The 19,390-nt window shown below is 43.2% G+C and overlaps 1 protein-coding gene across 3 annotated transcripts in view; it reads left to right on the forward strand.

Annotated features, from left to right (window-relative positions):
- The window catches only part of St6galnac5 (ST6 N-acetylgalactosaminide alpha-2,6-sialyltransferase 5), a 170,113-nt gene extending 156,342 nt beyond the window's left edge, over nucleotides 1-13,771 (forward strand). Inside the window, exons 5-6 of one of the 3 annotated variants that reach the window (XR_006634290.1) lie at nucleotides 9,283-9,941; nucleotides 12,176-13,771. Coding sequence is in view for 1 of the 3 variants with exons in the window: in XM_004653631.2 (XP_004653688.1) it covers nucleotides 9,283-9,514 (232 nt within the window). In the remaining 2 variants the exon portion in view is untranslated. Of the gene's footprint in view, nucleotides 1-9,282 lie in introns of all 3 variants that reach the window. The other 2 variants (XR_006634291.1, XM_004653631.2) reach the window with 2 other exon arrangements.
- Nucleotides 13,772-19,390: the final 5,619 nt, after the last annotated feature.

The following is a 19,390-nucleotide window of genomic DNA, read 5'->3' on the forward strand; positions in this document are numbered from 1 at the left end:
GCCCTAGCAGCATCCAGCCTCTCTCTGTAGCCAGCACTGGTTCTCTCCCACTCCAGACATCACCATGCCACTGGGTGGCTCCACAAGCCTGACCTTGTCACTTGACCTCCTGAAGGTCTCCCCCAAACCTTTTGCAGCAGAATTTACTCGCTAGCTTAGCCCAGCAGCTTCAGGGTGAACCTCCCACACATTAGTCCTGTGTTCTCAACTCACAGATTTATTTCAGCCATATTGAATCTTGTCACCTCGCAGACATCTGTCTCTCTGCCCGTGGAAAGCACATCCCTTCTTCCCTTCTGAATCTGCTTCTGTCCAACTGGTTCTTTGCTAATAATATCAGTGGTTGAGGGGCTGGAGAGATGGCTTAGCATGTAAGACATTTGCCTGTGAAGCCTAAAGGCCCAGGTTCAATTCCCCAGTACCCACATAAGCCAGATGCACAAGGTGGCACATGCATCTGGAGTTCATTTGCAGTGGCTAGAGGCCCTTGTATGCCTATTGTTCCTCTCTCCCCCACCCCTCTCTCAAATAAATAAGTAAAATATTTTTAAGGTATATTAATGGTTGATAGTTTGTGTGCACAGACCTCATGCCATGAACACATGAGCTATTTCATCCATCTTTCAATAATCTGATGAGGTGAGAATTACAATATCACCATTTCATATATGAGATTCACAGGCATGAAACAGTTGTCTGGCCAAAGTCTTAGAGTGGAGAGGTGACAGAGGCAGGATTTGAACTCAGGTCTGTAGTCCTAAGGAGAAAAAGCTGTTGTCCTCCCTGGTTCAGACATAGCAGCCTCCTCTCTTTCTCCATCCTTCCATTATCTCTTGTGTAAGCCAGATCCATGAGCCCACTGGGCCTTCCTCTGCCAGCCTGCTGATGGGCCTCCAGCCCCTTCATTTGCCTATCGGCTCCATGGGAGAAGGGGTCATTTCTCACCCCACATCTGGATAGTTAGATTCCATCACTGTGTCTGGCATGTAGTGCATAGTCAGTAAGTAAAGAGTGGTTTAGAATAAAAGATCTTTCCCTTGAGGTGTTTAAGAATCTGATTCAGGGGCTGGAGAGATTGCTCAGTGGTTAAGGTACTTGCCTGCAAAGCCTAATGACCTAGAGTCAATGTCCAAAGTGGCAAATGTATATGGAGCCGGTTTGCAGCAGCTGGAGGTTATGGTGATCCTGTCTCTAACCCTCTTCTCTCTCTCTCTCTCTCTGTCCTTGAAAACAAATAAATAAAATACTTTATAAAAGAATTTGATTAAAAACTTCTTGCAGGACAAAAAAAAAAAAAAGCCAGTGAATGAAGAGTATAATAATCAGGTGGCAAATTCCCATTCCAGGGCAGGAGGCCGAAGTGCAGACCAGCATCTCTGCTTAATTGTTACCCAGAAACACCACCAGATTCCCAAGGAGGGGCTTGGGTGCCAGCGCCCATCCTTCCTTCATCACAGGTTTCATGCTCATCCGTGTTCAGAAAGCTATAGAAAATTAATGCCATCCTGTCCTGGCCACAGCATCAAAATATATTAGTCTTTAGACAGCAGACCCTTAAATCATGCCATCTCCAGATAGGAAGCCAAATCCATTCTCATTGGATGGCCTATAAATTGCACTGAAAAGGTCTGTTATCATTGCTTTCTAAGCTAAGTTATGGTGAGTGTTTTTTATCTCATTTTCCTTTGTAAATTATTTGTGAGAATAATGGGCCAAGCATTTAAATTCTACCCAATAATCTTATTTCTGGTCATACTTAGTGCATTACCAAGTTTACAGCTCTCTGCTACCCATCACTTCTTGAGTACTAATTAGCAGGGTAATGATTCAGACTGATCACTGTCAAGGAACTAAATTAATATCTCATCCATAATGTGAAGGACATCTCAAAGGTATCATGAATACTGGAGAGTTGATTCTGCTAGAATTATTAGCTAGTGCGCATGCAGAAAGCTGCCAGCAGAAGTAACATGGCAAGTCCCCACTTGGCAATAGTCCACTGTGCGGACTCGGGTGCAAAGCAGCACTGGTGCCTTGTGGCTTGTGTCTTATGAACAAGGCTGAGACATACGTGCTTCTTCCTTCTTTGCCATAACTTGTCCATCTCTTACCAGACACTGGATATTTTCATTGCTTTCTCTCTCTGACAAGGGCTGGCAATCCATCCTGAGACATTATGGTGCCCTCTGTGGGGATACAGTTGTAGGCAATGGGGGAGGGGCGATTCTTGTCCCACAAATGATGAACAGCTGGTTCTTGGTGTTCTATCATCCCCAGACATGCCAGGTGGTAATGAAACGGGCTTCCAAAGGGGCAGTTTCCTTTTAAGGCTAAGAAGGCAAGGAATCCAGGCAGCAGAGTTAAGGGTGGCTTAGTGGGTCTCAGGTATTCAGGAAGGGCAGTTGTGAAACAAGCCTCTTAAAATGCTACCTGGTGTTCCTATAGGTCCTGACATGGGCCAGCTACAGAATAACCTATACATGTGACCGCTATTAATTCAACTCTCTGTCTTTAAATAGCTAAATATCAAACATGTATCATGCCAAGAATAGAAGTGTGCTTAAAGAGAATGTCCAAGAGCTCCAGAGAAAGGCAAAGTCATCATTCTTACCTTGGGGCATTTGTAGTGTTTTGAGTAGCTCACCCCATGATGCAGTGAGTATGGCCCAACTATGTGATACACCCATTTATTTCATATAAGTTTAATGAACAGGGGCGCCTTCAGAAATGAGGACTTGGTGAAACAGGAAAATGTGTGGATTTTTTAGGATAACTTTGAAGAAATAGACAGTATGGAGAAATATAATTAGACACTAAGGGTATGGACTATTTAAAATAACCCAGTGGGGGCAGATTCTGAAAAACCTGTTTGCTCACATTCTTCTTCATGCCCCTGTGCTTCTGAGATAATGGTGTTTCTTTCCTCTCCATGATCTACTTTGGGGTGTCCAACCCATGGGCCATGGATTGCAAGAGCATGCCTCCATTTATTTTGTGTGACATGTGACACAAATCTACTAAGTTCACACTCAAGAACCACTCAACTTACCATTTGCATCAGGCCACATTCAAAGTAATTCATGGTCCAAAGGTGGCATGGCATGGCCGTCTACAGAGAGAAGATCAGGAGGACAGGGAGAGGGGCTTCCCTGCCTCTGCTGTTTCTTCAAATGCCATGTTTTGGGGTAGCATGTTCTGAACTTACCAGTACCCCACAACAGGGGTATTCTTGCCCGCTGGTTAATACAGTAAGATCTGCCCTACCAGAGTTGTTCAGCGTAGCTGCAGAAGACTAAAATCTCCGGACACCGCAGAGCCCTGCGCATTAGTATTGGCGAACAGAGCTGTAATTGAGCCTGGTATAGCTTAACCCCCGGTAGACACAGAATGAGTGCCACACACAGGGGTGCCTGAGGAAACACACGGGGGACAGACTGCCCCCAGCCACATGCTGCTGATCCCGGCATAAACCTGGGAACATTGCTATAGGTATCCCCCCCCACCCCAGGGGACACCAGCCTCCCTCTTATGAGTGAGTGCAAGGTCTAGGGTTAGGGAAATGGCTCAGTGGGTGAAACAGTAAGCCTGCAAGGGTTTGTACTGGCCTGAGTTTGATCCCCAGTACCCAGGTAAACATGTGGGCATGGCCACACACACCTGTAACCCCAGCCTTACAGGAAGCAGAGAGGAGAGAATTGCTGGGGCCCACTGGTCAGGGTGACTGAGAATGGCGGTCCCTTTCAAGTGGAAGTGTGACAAAGAAGAGCGCTCGATGTCCTCCTCTCAATCCCACATGCATGCCCGTGGGAGCGCAGACGTGTGCACACGCCACACATACAAAAGAAAGAGTACAGGACCTGCCATCAGCTAGCTTAGGGTTCATTCTTGACTCTGAAATTTCTTTGATTTTTCCATGCATGAGCCATTGGCAAAATGGGAGACATAGTTTGTTCCTTACAGAGGCCTTTGGAGGATTAAAGAAGTTAGCATATGTCAAGTACTGACCCCAGAACTCTGGACCAGAAAGGTCAAGTCAGGCAGCTTGGATGGTCCACGAGGGGACTATGTGCTCAAATCTAGGCACTCCCCCTACCTGGGGGGTGGGGGGGGCACATTCTCACCTGTCAAAATGGACAGAGTGATATTTTCCTGAAAGGGATAATGGTGATGGAGAATGATCGCATCAGTGAAACGCCCAGGCTTAGCAGTTGCTCTCCAAGCCTGACTGTGTAATAGACTCCCAGGGCACTTCTTTTAATAATATAAAAATAGATCATAGCTGAGTATGCTGGCACATGCCTTTAATCCCAGCACTCGGGAGGCAGAGGTAGGAGGATTGCCATGAGTTTGAGGCCACCCTGAGACTACATTGTGAATCCCAAGTCAACTTGGGGCAGAGTAAGACCCTACCTCAAAAAACAAAAAAAATAAAAATAAAAATAAAAGATAGATAATAAATATAAATTGGTTATAGCCTGACTTAGCCTAACTTTTAGATTTACAGAAAAGTTACCAGAGTAATTCACAGAGAGTTCATTGGTTGTTTATTCACTTTTCTTTGGGGCTGGTATCTTGCATAACTATGATCTAATTATGAAACTTAAGACATTAGGGCTGGGGTGATGGCTCAGCAGTTAAACACATTTGCTTGAAAAGCCGACTGGCCTGGGTTCAATTCCCAGTACCCAGGTAAAACCAAATGCACAAAGCAGCGTTTTTAGTGGCAAGAAACCTGGGGAATCCATATTCATCCACCCGCTCTGTCCTTGCAAATGAATGCAAAAATATTTAATTTAAAAACCTATGACAGGGCTGGAGAGATGGCTTAGCGGTTAAGCGCTTGCCTGTGAAGCCTAAGGACCCCAGTTCGAGGCTCGGTTCCCCAGGTCCCACATTGGCCAGATGCACAAGGGGGCGCACGCGTCTGGAGTTCGTTTGCAGAGGCTGGAAGCCCTGGTGCGCCCATTCTCTCTCTCTCCCTCTATCTGTCTTTCTCTCTGTGTCTGTCGCTCTCAAATAAATAAATAAAAATTTAAAAAAATTATAAAAAAAATTTTAAAAAAACCTATGACATTGAGACCCTACCTTAAAAAGCCAAAAAGAAAGAAAGAAAAAACTAAGACCTTAACATTAGCATGATAGTTTGACCTTATTGAGATTTTACATGTCTCTCCTAATGTCCTTTCTTCCCAAGACCTATTTCAGGATCTCTAACCACGTCTCTTTCAGATCTCTCACTGTCCTTCATTACCTCAATTCCTTTAACCAGTGTTGGTTGGGTAGTTTGTAGAACTTCCCACACATTCTGATTGGCCTGCTATTTTTCCCCAGTGATCAGACTGCGGTGATCACACTTCTGGAAAGAGGAGCACAAATGTAACAAGCCCTTATCAGCATCTGCTATCCAACAATACAGACATCAATACAACTGATTACTGGTGGTATGAATATGATCATTTGATTGGAGTGATTTCTGATGAATTCATTGATTATAAAATTACTATTTTGGCTTGGACATTAATGCATAACTTGGGGGAGAGACTTTGAGACTCTGAACAAATAATGTATTTCTCCTCATCTCTTTCCCCACCAATGTTCTATTCACCATGCACCTTGTTTGCAACAGAGGGATTTTCTGTTGCCACATTCTTTCTACATGTATTAATTGAAATTCTTTTTTTTGTTTTGTTTTGTTTTGTTTTGTTTTGTTTTGAGGTAGGGTCTCACTGTAGCCCAGGCTGACCTGGGATTCACTCTGTATTCTCAGGGTGGCCTCAGACTCATGGCACTCCTCCTTCCTCTGCCTCCGGAGTGCTGGGATTAAAGGTGTGCTCCACCATGCCCAGCTTGTTAATTGGAATTCTTTTGCTGTGACGTGCGGCTTCTTCTCCAGGGCTTATTTATTCAGTTCTTTATTGCAGTCCTCATGGACTTGCAGATATTTATTTCACTTCATGGGTTTTATTATCCAGTTCTTCCATTATTTATTTTGATGCTCAAACTTAAGGCACTTTTTAAACTACCTTTGCCTGGGGCCTGTCTCCTCAAGGGATTTGACTAGAATCAGTGGGAGGAGCCTGCTAGCAACAGCATTTCTCCAAAATCCCCCATGTACATTAAATGTGAATTCCTCCACTCTCCTCACCTGCTTTCTCTCAAAAAGGAAAAATAAAACCTTCTTGCTGTTCTGCAGGGCTTATTCCCACACTGTCTGCCCGAAGGCTGAGGCAGGCTGCAGCCACAGAGACACTGGCTTTGGGAGCATCCCTCCTGCCAGCACAGCCTCTTCAGCTTCCCTGGCCCCCAGCAGGAAGCCGGCACCAGAGCCGGTGACAACAGCAAGTTCAGCTGATGTCGAAGGTGTTCACGGGGACTGGGTTTTGTAAAGGAAGAAGTCATCATGAAAAACCAACCTCAGGAATTGGGACCGGAAGCTAAGGGCTTTCTGAAGGGAGTGTGCCCTGCTGAGGTCAGGCACCCAGCTTGAGTGGCCCTTCCTTCCCTACCCCAGCGCTGCCTTCCCAAGCCGGGCAAAACGCTCTGGCTCTTGCTGGACAGAGCCTTAAGGGAGGGGAGCAGCCTTCACTCACATGAGCAGCTTCTTGGAACACCTCTGAAACCATGGTTCCTGGATATATCAACTCAGTTATCCCCTACATGGTCGATATGAAGCCAGATCAGATTTCATTCAAAGGCATGGTTGTCCTGAGGAAGAAAATTGATCCCATGGCATCCTTTAGCTGATTTCCAATTACCCTCTGTTCCTAGGTGCCAAATCAATCACAAGATATTTTTAGAAACCTAATTGTTCCTTTAGTAGATTTATGCCAATAAATGTCTAAAACGTAGGGGAATCATACTTTCAACCTGATTTACAGTGAAGTAAAAGCTTAACTCCTGGGATACCATGGCAGGACGCGGTTGGCACTGGGTGACTGGAGAAAGTACTTTACAGGTTTCCACTCCTTTTTTAGTTGTAGTTTTTTTTCATTTCTTGTTGTTGTTGTTGTTTTGGTTTGGTTGTTTGCTTCAATATCTCACTCTGCTCATTATTCAGTCTTTACAGACTCGTAGATATTTCACTATGTAACCCAGGCTGGTCTTGAACCCACAGTAATCCTCCTGTCTCCACCTCCAGGATGCTGGAATTACAGGCATGAGCCATCATACTCGACTCTTCTACTCTTGTTTCTTTTTTCTGAGTAGTTTCCAACTCCAACTTGATTTTTCCCTAGCATGAATCTTCTATATCAAAAGCACTTTCTATTAAAACCTTAAAGGAATTCTAATTCCTGGGCCAAGAAAATCAGTGAGCTCTGTCATGACCAGACAAGACACGGCAAGTTGTCCTGCTCCCTGCATGGCATCTGTGAGATGCCAAGTGTTAACTCAGTGCCACCTCCAGACCACAGTGAGGAGTGTTGAGATGGTGCATGACAAAAATAAATCTCTCTTCCTGGAAGAACTTTAACCTAACAGGAGAAGCTGCTCAAAGGTTTATTGTTGTCAGAGCCACAAACTGGACACCTGTCTCGATAAAAGACTTCAGTCCCTGACCCTGGTAGAGATGCTTCTCTGAAGCCCATTTGTGTATTGATCTCCCCCAAAGACAGAAATCAGCTGTCAGGAGGAGCGACTCTGGGAACCCCAGCTCCTTTTCTGAGCAGAGCGCGCAGGGCCACAGGGCTCAGAAGGACTGCTGGCAAGGAGTTGAGCAGCTTGGGCCTTTTCTTTTCTCAGTCTCTGGGCAAGTGCAGCTCAAATAAGGAATGTTTGTCTGATGGGAAAGCTTTATTGCTCTTATTGTCTGTAAGGCAAGAGGACTGTCTACAATGGAGACCAGTCCTGGAATCAATTGCATTTAGTTATGCTGGACATGGTGGTGCACACCTATAACCCCAGCATTTGGGAGGTAGAGGTAGAGGATTGCTGTGGGTTTGAGGCCAACCTGAGACTACATGGCAAATTCCATGTCAGCTAGAGTAAGGCCCTACTGTGTGTGTGTTGGGGGGGGGGGGGGGGAGAGTATGGACATGCTACAGCTTCTTGCCACTGAAAATGAACTCCATATGCATGTGCCATTTTGTGTACTTGGCTTTACATGGGAGCTGGGAAATTAAATGCAGACAGACAGGCTTTACAAGCAAAGTGCTTTGAACTGCTGAGCCATCTCTCCCACCCCTCAGAATTCTTCTGTATCCCTAAAACAAGAGTACTCACCACTCCCATTGTTAGTTCTCTATGTACCACCTTGAAGAAAATGAGCCAGTGCTTCTTGTTTGAGTCAGAGATAAAGACATAGAGGCAAAAACCTGCTAGAACTGTTGCGCTCCCCAGCAGGATTGAGAAATTAGAATTTCTGCTCCAAGATACACTAGGTTAAGAACATATGGCTCATGCAGACTAACAGGGAAAAACTAGTAGCAACTCGCTGGCTGTGTTTTTTTTTCTCTCAGGATCAAAGCTAGACTCACCTTTCCAGGTTTGGAGGAGACAATGTTGTTAGGTGCTTGCTGTTCAGCAGCTAGCTGCTTATAAAGTTCCCTCAGCAACAGGAACTCAAGCATCATTGGCTGAGCGCCTCCCAGCCATGTTCTAGGAATAGCTAAACCCCAGCCTTTGCGAGCAGTCTACGAACAGGTGCGCCGCAACAGATCTCAAAGAGATAAACACCGTAAAGAAACCGACAGTGAGACAGAGTGAAAAGAGCAGGCCCCAAGTAGGGCCTTTGAGGACACATTTGGTACCCGGTAGAGTAACAGCATGAACTCATGGGATAGCTGACAATCAGACTGTCCCATGTGGCTGACGCGGAGTGTAAAGGCTGGGAGGGTTCGGGCACAACTGTGGGGAGGAGCTAGCTCTAGTGCTAGCAACGACTGAGGCCTGAGGAGGGCTTGAACCGAGGGAATGAACTGAGCTAGTCCTCAAGGCTCAACCTGTCTGCAAACAAGACTGGAAAGAGGTATTACTGTGACTACATAAGTGTGGTGCCTAAATCTTGGAATCCAGAACATTCAGTAGCACAATCTCAATCTCTATTTGATATTGTATTTATTTTTCAAGGTCAAACCACTTAACTTTATTATTGCTTAAATGTCAGAAAAATCATTCACTGAAATTCATTTGACTGGAAAATATGATTTGTGCTTGTAAGCTTATTAGAGATAACATCTTGCCTCAGCTGTGCAATGGAAAAAAAAACTTTGTTTTGGTTTTACTGGGGGGGGGGGGGTTGAGGTGTTTCGTTTTAATGAGTTATTTTGCTTTGTTTTCCTACAGGGACCCTAATCACCCTTCGGTACCTTATCATTACTACGAGCCTTTTGGACCTGATGAATGTACCATGTACCTCTCTCATGAGCGTGGACGCAAGGGTAGTCACCACCGTTTTATCACAGAGAAACGCGTGTTTAAGAACTGGGCACGGACATTCAACATTCACTTTTTTCAACCAGAATGGAAACCGGAACCCCCTGCTATGAACCACCCTGACAACAAGCCTGTGTTTTGAGGAATGAGCACACCAAACCACATGCCAGGTACCCATGGTATCAGGTAAGGGACCAGGGAACTCTTAAGCCACCAGCCTGGGAAGGAAGCCGAAGGAGACGCCGCGTCCTTCAGCACCATGGACAGATGCCCAGACCACTGTGTGGGAAGGAAGATTCCACAGAGGATGATGTGTCTCTGAGCGGGGTCCACAGAGGAGCTGAACGCTCGTGTTGGTGATGCTGCTTTGGCTAAGAGCACTTCAGATCTCTAAGTATTGCCTTTGAAACTTAAACTTGAACGACCCAACATTAGTTGCATTCCTTTACAGAAACACCATATGAAAAGACACTTTTCAATAGGATTGGACTCTAGTCTGACCTGTAAGCTTTGTCTGATTTGTAGAAAGTCTGACAGTATGGACATGATTTCTGAAGAGCACATCTCCAGTGAGTTTCATAAAGCAAATGTCTGATATTTATTTACTGAGAGTTTTTTTTAGTGTACTCTAGGCCAGTATTTTTATAGATTATGATTATATGGTAATTTATTCTTCCTAACTCTTTAATCCTGAGTAGTGGCCACAATAGCCTAGAATAAGGCTGCTAAGCCACTGTTAGCATGTGATTGATATTTGACTTGGAAGTGTCATGTAGTGTGTTTTGAAGCCCTGGGCTTCAGGCAAATTTCTCTTTCATACCAAGAATAGCTATAACATTTTCTAATGTACAGAAATGCTCAAAAGAACAAAACTGAAAACCAAAACATGTGTTATTAAAACAAAAAGATGTTAACAGAGATTTAAAGATAGCTTTCTTTAGTAACAATGAATATGAGTAACTTAAGTTCTAGTTTCTTTTTCAAAATGTCATTGAACAAGACTTTTTGGGTTCTGTTACAAGTCTGAGATTGTACGATCCTCTGAGTGGCCTGTATGAGGACCATGTGATACTCTGAGTAACCTGTGTGAGGGTCATGTGATCCTCTCAGAGGCCTGTGTGAGGGTCGTGTGATCCTCTCAGTGACCTGTGTGAGGGTCATGTGATCTCTTATTGACCTATGTGAGGGTCATGTGATCCTCTCTGAGACCTGTGTGAGGGTCATGAGATTTTATTGACCCATGTGAGGGTCATGTGATCCTCTGAGTGACCTGTCTGAGGACTTCACACTTGGAAAGATGGGCTTCAGTGGTAATAGGCACATGATTGGGAGAGCAGAGTTATAGTCCTGAATACTTACCTCCCTCTGCTTGTAAACATGTTTTTTTTTTTTTTTTTTTTGATCCTCCATTGACTAAAGTCTACTAGGAAGTCAGGGGAAGGGACAGATTTCCAAATGTTCCCTAGCTACAAGTGCAAAGAATTGCCATTCTGTGAGGAGGAAAGATACAAGATCACCTATGAGCATTCAGATGCACTGCAAGTCTTGGATTCTTAGACACTGCCATTCCTTGGTCTGGAAGGACATAACATGTTATTTTCATTTCAGCATGTAATATTACTCAAAATGCTCTTTCAAGGATATATTAGAGTTTATAACAGCCAAAGGGGCACTGGTTTCCCTGTCACACGTGAAAGCACCAGCTAATATGTAAAAGACTGGCATCATTTTGGCTTGTGGTTAAAGGTCTCTCATTATCACATCTTTCTCTCTTCTTAATTAGTAATAGGGGCTGGTTCTCTTCCATTTACAAGCACTACTAATTACACAGCATACTCTGGTTGAAATGTAAACACAATCCAGGTATTCACATAACAAAAACAAATTATTATTGTGATGTGGCCTAAGATATTAAAAGCCAGTAAAAAAAAAAATGTAGTAACTCTATACTGGAATTCATTCTTTAAATTTTCTCCTACTACTCATAGGGACTATGAATTTTATCCCATCACAGCCTCTCCCATAGCATGGACTATGAACATAGTATTTTTATGAGCATATGAAAAAGTATATGAATTTTACAAAATTGATTCATAGGCCACCTTTAGAATCACTTGAAGAGATGATTTACTGAAATGTAAGTGGCTTCTTTGACAACTCTTATACTATGCTATCCAATCTACTATCTCATATCTGTGTATCTTTAGGTTTAGGTGCTGTTTTTTAAAGAAAAAGACCATCAATATAGCTCTATCATTATATATTTCTCTCTCTTAAATACCCAAAAGAATAAAACCTAACAAAACACTAAAAGTCTTTTCTTCCCCAGGAAATGTTTTAAGTCCACATGTAGCTACAATATGTGAGTTCATATTGTTTCAAAACTACAGTATAAATAAGTGCATGAAATGATGACCTGGGTGGTGGATTCATAGCAGCATTAAAGCAAATGCCTGGGATTCAGGAGGATTGTGCTGATGGAACTGGCTATGAGCAACTGAATTCTTGTCTTGCCACAATCATTTCACGACTGTAAGACTTAACATCATCCAACACCATTAAGCAGAAACTCTGATTTAAACAAAGAAAGAGGGGGGGGAGGAAGGAAGGAAGGAAGGAAGGAAGGAAGGAAGGAAGGAAGGAAGGAAGGAAGGAAGGAAGGAAGGAAGGAAGGGAGGAAGGGAGGAAGGAAGGAATAAAGGGGGAAGACTATAAAGCCATGTTTACAGACCTCGGCAGTTTCAGTGTGTTTGAAGCCTGAGTCAACCTTGGTACATTTCATACCTTTCTCTTCTCTCCCCAGTGGTACAATCAGCTTCCTCCTGGCTTTTAAGAGCACAGTAGCACACGCTACAGTTGGCCGATCCGTGGTTTCTGTTATTTCAACACGAGAACATTTGCAGAGGCCATTACAAGAGATAGCCATTATGGGCAGAGATACAGGAATTCACAAACAAAATCAATCACTTCAAATGGCCCATAAAAAGAGGAATCTCACATTTAGTATTCTACAGTAAATATTCACCCAAGAAAGCATACATTAAAAGAACATTATGAGGTAAATATTCAGTATGCTTCATGGTGACTTAGCTATGTGAATTCCATTCCCACTGACAGGTGTACGTCGAGTAAGCCCCACGCGCTTCGCTCAGCCTGGCCTGCGAGGGCCAGACATACAAGAGGAACAATTCAGGGATGCCCAGGTCCTAAGACTGCAAAGTTCAAGGCTGTCTCCATAAAACTAAATGAATGCACCACATAAAGTCCCATACCTAAAGGAGAAATTGTGTGGCCTCTTGGAGTCCTAAGATTATCAGCAGATTCATGGATGGGATTCCAAATTCCACCTTTAAACATAGGCCATCTTTGTCCTCCGTTAAGTACCCTCCATGGCTGTTCATTTGAATCACACGAGAATGAAGGCAAATGATCTCACTTTGAAGTAGGCACTCTCTTCAATGATTAAGAAGACTAAAGGAATGCGAGGTAAGGTAGACTACTAAAATGCATAAGCTTTTGTACCTCTCCAAACAATTGCCCCAGGAGGAGTGACCTGACTTATTTTGGAAGCGGACCCTGGATGAGAATGCTTCTGAGTGAAAGTGACCTACTCTAAGAGAAAGTCCACAATCCTCTCAGACTTTCAGTCTACCCATCGGTTCCTTTCCGCTTCTCTCCGGCTTTCTTCATCTCTTGCCCTCGCCCTCTTGTCTGTGTGCTCTCAGACCAACAGTCTGGGAATTTGTGATGTCTTCCTGGTAAGTTGTCAATTCAAGATCTTTCTGGGGAGCAGATTTGAGGGTGGGATAGCACCTCCCAGAGCAGTGGGGGGGGCAGACACACAGGACCAGGCACTTCATACATGCCTCCTGGTTGGCCCAGGCTGGGGAGGAAAGAAGAGAAGAGAATTTAACTTTCAGAGCTAAAACTAATCCCTTCTTGGATAGAGCAAGACAGAGGGTTATCCTCTCAGAGAAAATTCTCATACAAAGCCTAAAGGGGCAGGGCAGGAAGAGGGAACCTATTGCCTAAGTTTCAGCATATATTGGAAGATACTTTGACATGGAAAGAAGTGAGACTGTCTAGAAGGCTTAGCACCAAGCAGGCATAACCCCTCTGTTCTAGCTCACTCCCTCATCCCAACCTACTCAGGGTATTGAAATGTAACTGCAAAAAAAATAATAATAATAATTAAAATTCTGTTTTTATACTCCAAGCCCTCATATGACATGCTACCTTGGATTGTCTTTGTCCTCTTCTATATGTGTCCTGTTAGACTAGACTGTAAGCTCCTTGAGGGCAGGGGCTGTTTCTCCTTTGTCTTTGTAGCCCGTACCTAGTACAGTGCCTTGCACACAATAGGCGCTCAATAAATGTCTGTTGTTGAAGACTCCTTTAATGTTGACCTGCTGGATTGGTGCTTAGGTATCAATATATTCTACTTAGGAAAAAAACAAAACAAGAGGGCTGGAGAGACGACTCAGCAGTTAAAGGAGCTTGCTGACAAAGCCTGCTGGCTTAGGTTCAATTCCTCAGTACACATGTAAAGCCAGATGCACAAATGGCACATGTATCTGGAGTTTGTTTGCAGTAGTACGAGGCCCTGGTGATCTCTTTCCCAGTAAGAGAAAGGTTATGAGGAAGATTATGGGAGATGCCTCAGTGGTTAAAGGTGCTTGCTTGCAAAGTCTGATGGCCTAGATTCATTTCCCCAATACAATGTTGCTGTATTTATTAGGCTTGCTAATGTTGGCTATATTCAACACACAGGTAAGGTAAACAGTTCAGTAAGTTTGGTGTTTTTGCTGTTACTGAGCTGTTCTTAGCACAAATTGAATTTAATATTGACAAATGTGACACTGTCTGCAGAGGCATAAAAGCAACCAAGGCCCTGACCTCTGGCCTGGAAGGAAAGCTAGAAACAAGGCAAGGGCTGCTGCCTTCACCTGAGCAGCTGTCGGAAGCCACTGGAGTCCAACTGGTATTTGAGGTCTATAAAAATTAAGAATACAGGGCTGCAGAGATGGCTTAGCAGTTAAGGCATTTGCCTGCAAAGCTAAAGGATCCCGGTTTGACTCTCCAGGACCCACGTAAGTCAGTTATACAAGGGGGCGCATGCATCTGGAGTCCATTTGCAGTGGCTGGAGGCCTTGGCATGCCCACTCTCTCTCTCTCTCTCTCTCTCTCTCCTTCCCCCTCCCTCCCTTCCTCCCTCCCTCATTCTCTCTCTCAAATAAATAAAATACATTTCAAAAATTAAGAATACAATTGTCCTAAAAGCGAAATAAAACAATGATAAAAGAAAAGAACTTGTGTTTCCATGAAGCGGGTCCAGAGTGGGTTTGATCTCTTCCTGGAAGTGAGGGAAGCAAGCACTTGGCATAAGGCACCCCAGCCTTTGAAAGCACAAAGGCAGCACCTGAGGGTTGGTCACCTCAGGGCTGCGGGGGAGGGCAAGGTGGCAAGACTGGGAAAGCTAAATGAGCTGCCACAGGGCTTCCATGAGTGTGGGTGGGAGGCTATATTTGTCGCCTTCTTCAGCATGGCCGCACCCCACAGACCCCACTCTCACTGCCTTCTCTTCCACACCTGTAGCCAATCACATGATTTCAGTTTCACTTACTGAAAGCTCTGCATTAAATGGCAATCAGAACTTGTGTCTGAGTTGTAGAATTATAGATTTATCCACATTTCCAAGACTTTTTGTTTGTTTGTTTTTCAATATAGGGTCTCACCCTAACCTGGGCTGACCTGTGTAGTCTCGCGGTGACCTCCAACTCCCGGTGATCCTCCCATCTCTGCCTCCTGAGTGTTGGGAGTAAAGGCGTACGCCAGCATACCCGGCTAATCAAAATTTTTATTATAATCATTATTCTGGTTTGAATATAAAATATCGCCCCATAGGCACACGTTTGAACACTTGGTCCCCATCTAGTGGCGCTGTTTGGAAAAGCTATGGAAACTTGAGGAGGTGCCGCCTTGCTGGAGGAAGTGGGTCACTAGGCACAGGCCCTGAGGCTTCATAACCAAGCCTGGCTTCCTGTTTTCCCTCTGCTTCTGAACACTGCAGAGCCACACGCTGGTGTCCTGCCTCCACCATCAAGATGACCTGTAACCCACTGAAACTGTAGGCCTGAATAAATGCTTCCTTCCTTCAGCTGCTTCCTGCCAAGTGTTTGGTCACAGTAAAAATGAAAGTAAGCAATACAACTGTAAAACATTATTTCATGAAATAATAATCCCAAAAGGGATGGTATACAAGTTCTAGTGTCTTCTTTGTCTAACTACCCTTGAGGCATGTCAGCTTGCTACATACACCACCTCCAGGGCTAGCAACTTCAGCTCTTTATTTCCAAGTTAAGACATCCTGAGACCAAATCAAAATTTACAGTTACAGTTTGCTTACTGAACTGTGTGCTGTGCCTATCATTTGCAGTATATATACCCTAATCCCATCTTCCCTCTATGCAAATAAAGAAGCAGGCTGAGAGAAGGTGTGCAGCCCACACACACACAGCGATGTCTGGGGGAGTAGATGATCAGTAAAGTACATAGTCCCACTCTGCAGACAGGTTCACCGCCACATGCATTTGATGCTCAGAATAGCCTGCCTGCAAATACTGAGGCACAAGACACTTTAATGACTTCTCCAATGCCATGTCACTAGGTAGTGGGGAAAGTCAGATGGGGAACCAGACAGTCTACCTCTGGAGTCACTGGGTACTTCTTGACAGAAACATAATCTTGCTGGGTGTGGTAGCACATGCCTTTAATCCCAGAACTCAGAAGACTGAGGTAGGAGGATCGCTGTGAGTTCAAGGCCACCCTGAGACTACATAGTGAATTCCAGGTCAGCCTGAACTAGAGTGAAACCTTACCTCGAAAAAAATAAAAAAGAAACATAATCTTGTAACTACTTCTATTGGAATTTTCAACATGTGATATCTGATATGCACCAAATATTATATGTAAATAATAATGAAGCAAACCTAAGAGCAGCCTTGCCCCAGCCCTCAGAGCTGCTCAAGTGTCCTTATATGGAAGGCTTTCTGTTGACCATTTGTTTGCTCTCTAAATAGTTTTATTTCACATAGAAATATCTGTAAGTACACAAATACTATTTTATTTAGTTTTACATATGTCTCCTGGAACTTGAATCTTTCTGAATGTATTTTTTTATATACCACGCTGGGCTATTTCTACTGTGACATGATGATTGTATAACTATTGTACCCATCTTTCTCTTGGGTGCCATTTAAATATGCCACTTTTTACTAACATGTCCAGGGAACACTCACCTTGTCTGTGTTTCTATCACCATCCTTAGAAAGGTCTTATAGTACATGTGTGTAAGAATTTTCTAGAGTCTGAGAATGGAACTGCTGGACTGCACAGTTAAGACTGTTCGTGGGAGCAGGACACGGTTTGACCATCTTCCAAGGGGGCCGGACTCCTTCCAGCAGCACTTCCCACCTCCTTGTCAGTACTGAGCACATCCAGACTGTACTCTTTCCCCGCCTGTGGATGGAGCTACATCTAGTTAAGGTCTGCATTTGTGGTTTTGCAGTTTCTCAATTCCTTGGGGTCTAGCATTAGTTTCTTCACCTGCAAGATGGCTGTCATCACAGTCCATTCTTCCACTGAGCTGTTCCCTGCTCTTTTTTCCTTTTAAAGAATTCTCAGTATGGCCTGTGTCCCACCTACTATTTTTATTGATTATAATTTATTATTGAATCCTATATAACTCAAACCATCTGACAAAGTTAAACCAATCCTTTGGTCCAAACATACATTTTTTTTTTTTTTTTTTTTTTTTTTTTTTTTTTTTTTTTTTGGTTTTTCGAGGTAGGGTCTCACTCTGGCTCAGGCTGACCTGGAATTCACTATGTAGTCTCAGGGTGGCCTAGAACTCTCGGAGATCCTCCTACCTCTGCCTCCCGAGTGCTGGGATTAAAGGCGTGCGCCACCACGCCAAACATACATTTTGATAAATACACATTTTGGGAAAGCAACATTGCTGTGTAGGCTCCTTATTGGACATGTGCATATGTAACCTATAGGAAGTCACAAAATACCCAAGATAATATGTCAACCTAAGAGACGTTCAATGTGGGTTCTTGGACTCTTGCTCCTGAGCCGGCCGTGGTTCCCCCAGAGGCACCCAGGCAATTGGGGTGGGTGAGTACATGAAAGTAAAGGACTTTCAGAAGATAGTTTCCATGAAGAGCTCTCTCAGTTTATTGTCAGGGAAATGGGTATATAAGCATCTGAGGGTGGCAGAGGGTCATCAGGGGACTGAATTTACTATTTTTATCTTTGGTTATACATTTCTCTCTGAGTGTTTAAGACAATGCAGATAGCAAAAATTTAATTAAGGATTAATTTTAGAGGTCACTAATGGCTCTCCTAAGAGACTTTAGGGACCCAGGAGTAGCCCTATAGCTGGTGTTTTCTGTCTTTTAGGATGAGTCAGGGCCATGATGGCCAAGTAGTTTTCTCTTCTTTGGGAAGTCAGGAGGACTAATTGCTCCTCTATTGTGACTCTCCTATTTCAGACTGTACACCAATTTTGTTTGGGTCTCCATATCCTCCCTGCTCAGGAAGACAGGTGACTTACCAGGGGACCAGTGTAGAAGTGTCCCATCATCTCAAGTGGCCTCATGACCTGGGAGCACAGGCCAAAATATTGGCACCTTTTGCTCCAATGATTTCAATTGGCTTTGGCTTCTACGTAAGCAATTAACACACTTAGAAAGGAAGCTACATCAGCCTGGATGCATGTACATATACAGCACATTTGATTAATGAAGTAGATTTAGTTGAAGAATGGCACAAGAGTTTTTTAAATCATTTCAAAATTTTGTTGTCCTGTGGTGGCATAAGCCATATATCTGAGGTATAGAGAGTAGGCATATCTTACACTTTAAATATCTAACAGTTGTAAGTTCAGGCCAAACCAGTTCTGAGAGCAATACCAATTAAGATGATATAAAGTCTTAGCACCTGTGTTTGAAAAATCTCTGATTAGTTCAGATACCTGTGTGGGTACCAATCACCCAGAGAACATTGGAAACAGAACCCCAGAGGTTGAGATTATTTTTGTTAGATGAGGACCATTGTTTGAGCATGCAGCTGTACCCTACAGTAGGGAATGTCTTAAGAGTTAATTTTGTTATAAGCACTGGACTTAAGATGTCAAAAATGAGACAATTACCCTACATACAATAGAGCAGAATCTGGTCCTTTTTTGAGCCAAAACAGCTAGCTAAATTTTAATATAACCCTTGATAAAATTTTTTGAAAGAAAAGACACCATTTGTCAACCAATGATTTGGGCTTAATCTTGATAGCTATTGATTTTATGTACCATAGAAATTTTTATTAACATAAAACAATTTTATGTTTTACCCATGACTTAAATTTGACAAAGCTTATACAAGCTATCCCAACATACTTTAGCTGAAAATTAGTTTTTTCTTTCTTAAGAGTTTGTAAACAGTTGACAAATCTCTAACTTGAAGCATGGTGTTTAGGTTTAGCCTGAAAATTCTTTCCTACACACACACACACACACACACACACACACACACACACACACTTTTATCCACATACTTTAACATTTTGATCTAAGTACCATTCAAAAAGCATTTTTAATGAGCATTCTATGTGTAATATTGAAAAATTCCTTCCCAGTTCCTTTAATCAACTCATTTTACCCAATATTTAATCATCTTTTTTATAAGACTATTAAGAGAAACTACACCAAATCGATTCATCCTATTACTCACTGACAAGCAAGTAGTCTAAAGACAATTTTATGTCATTAATACCAATAACATTACAATCTTTTTTTTTATTTTAAAATACCTGACAAATTATGTCACCACTTTAGAGAGAAATCTGTTGTTTTCAATAATCCTCCATGTAAATTGAAGTTGAACTAGAACATAAACTCAGTACTTATATTTATGATATCATGTAACAAAGTATGGCATTGTTTATGTAAAACTTCAGTTCA

Source organism: Jaculus jaculus, chromosome 19, assembly GCF_020740685.1.
Source record: "Jaculus jaculus isolate mJacJac1 chromosome 19, mJacJac1.mat.Y.cur, whole genome shotgun sequence".
Lineage (NCBI taxonomy): Eukaryota > Metazoa > Chordata > Mammalia > Rodentia > Dipodidae > Jaculus > Jaculus jaculus.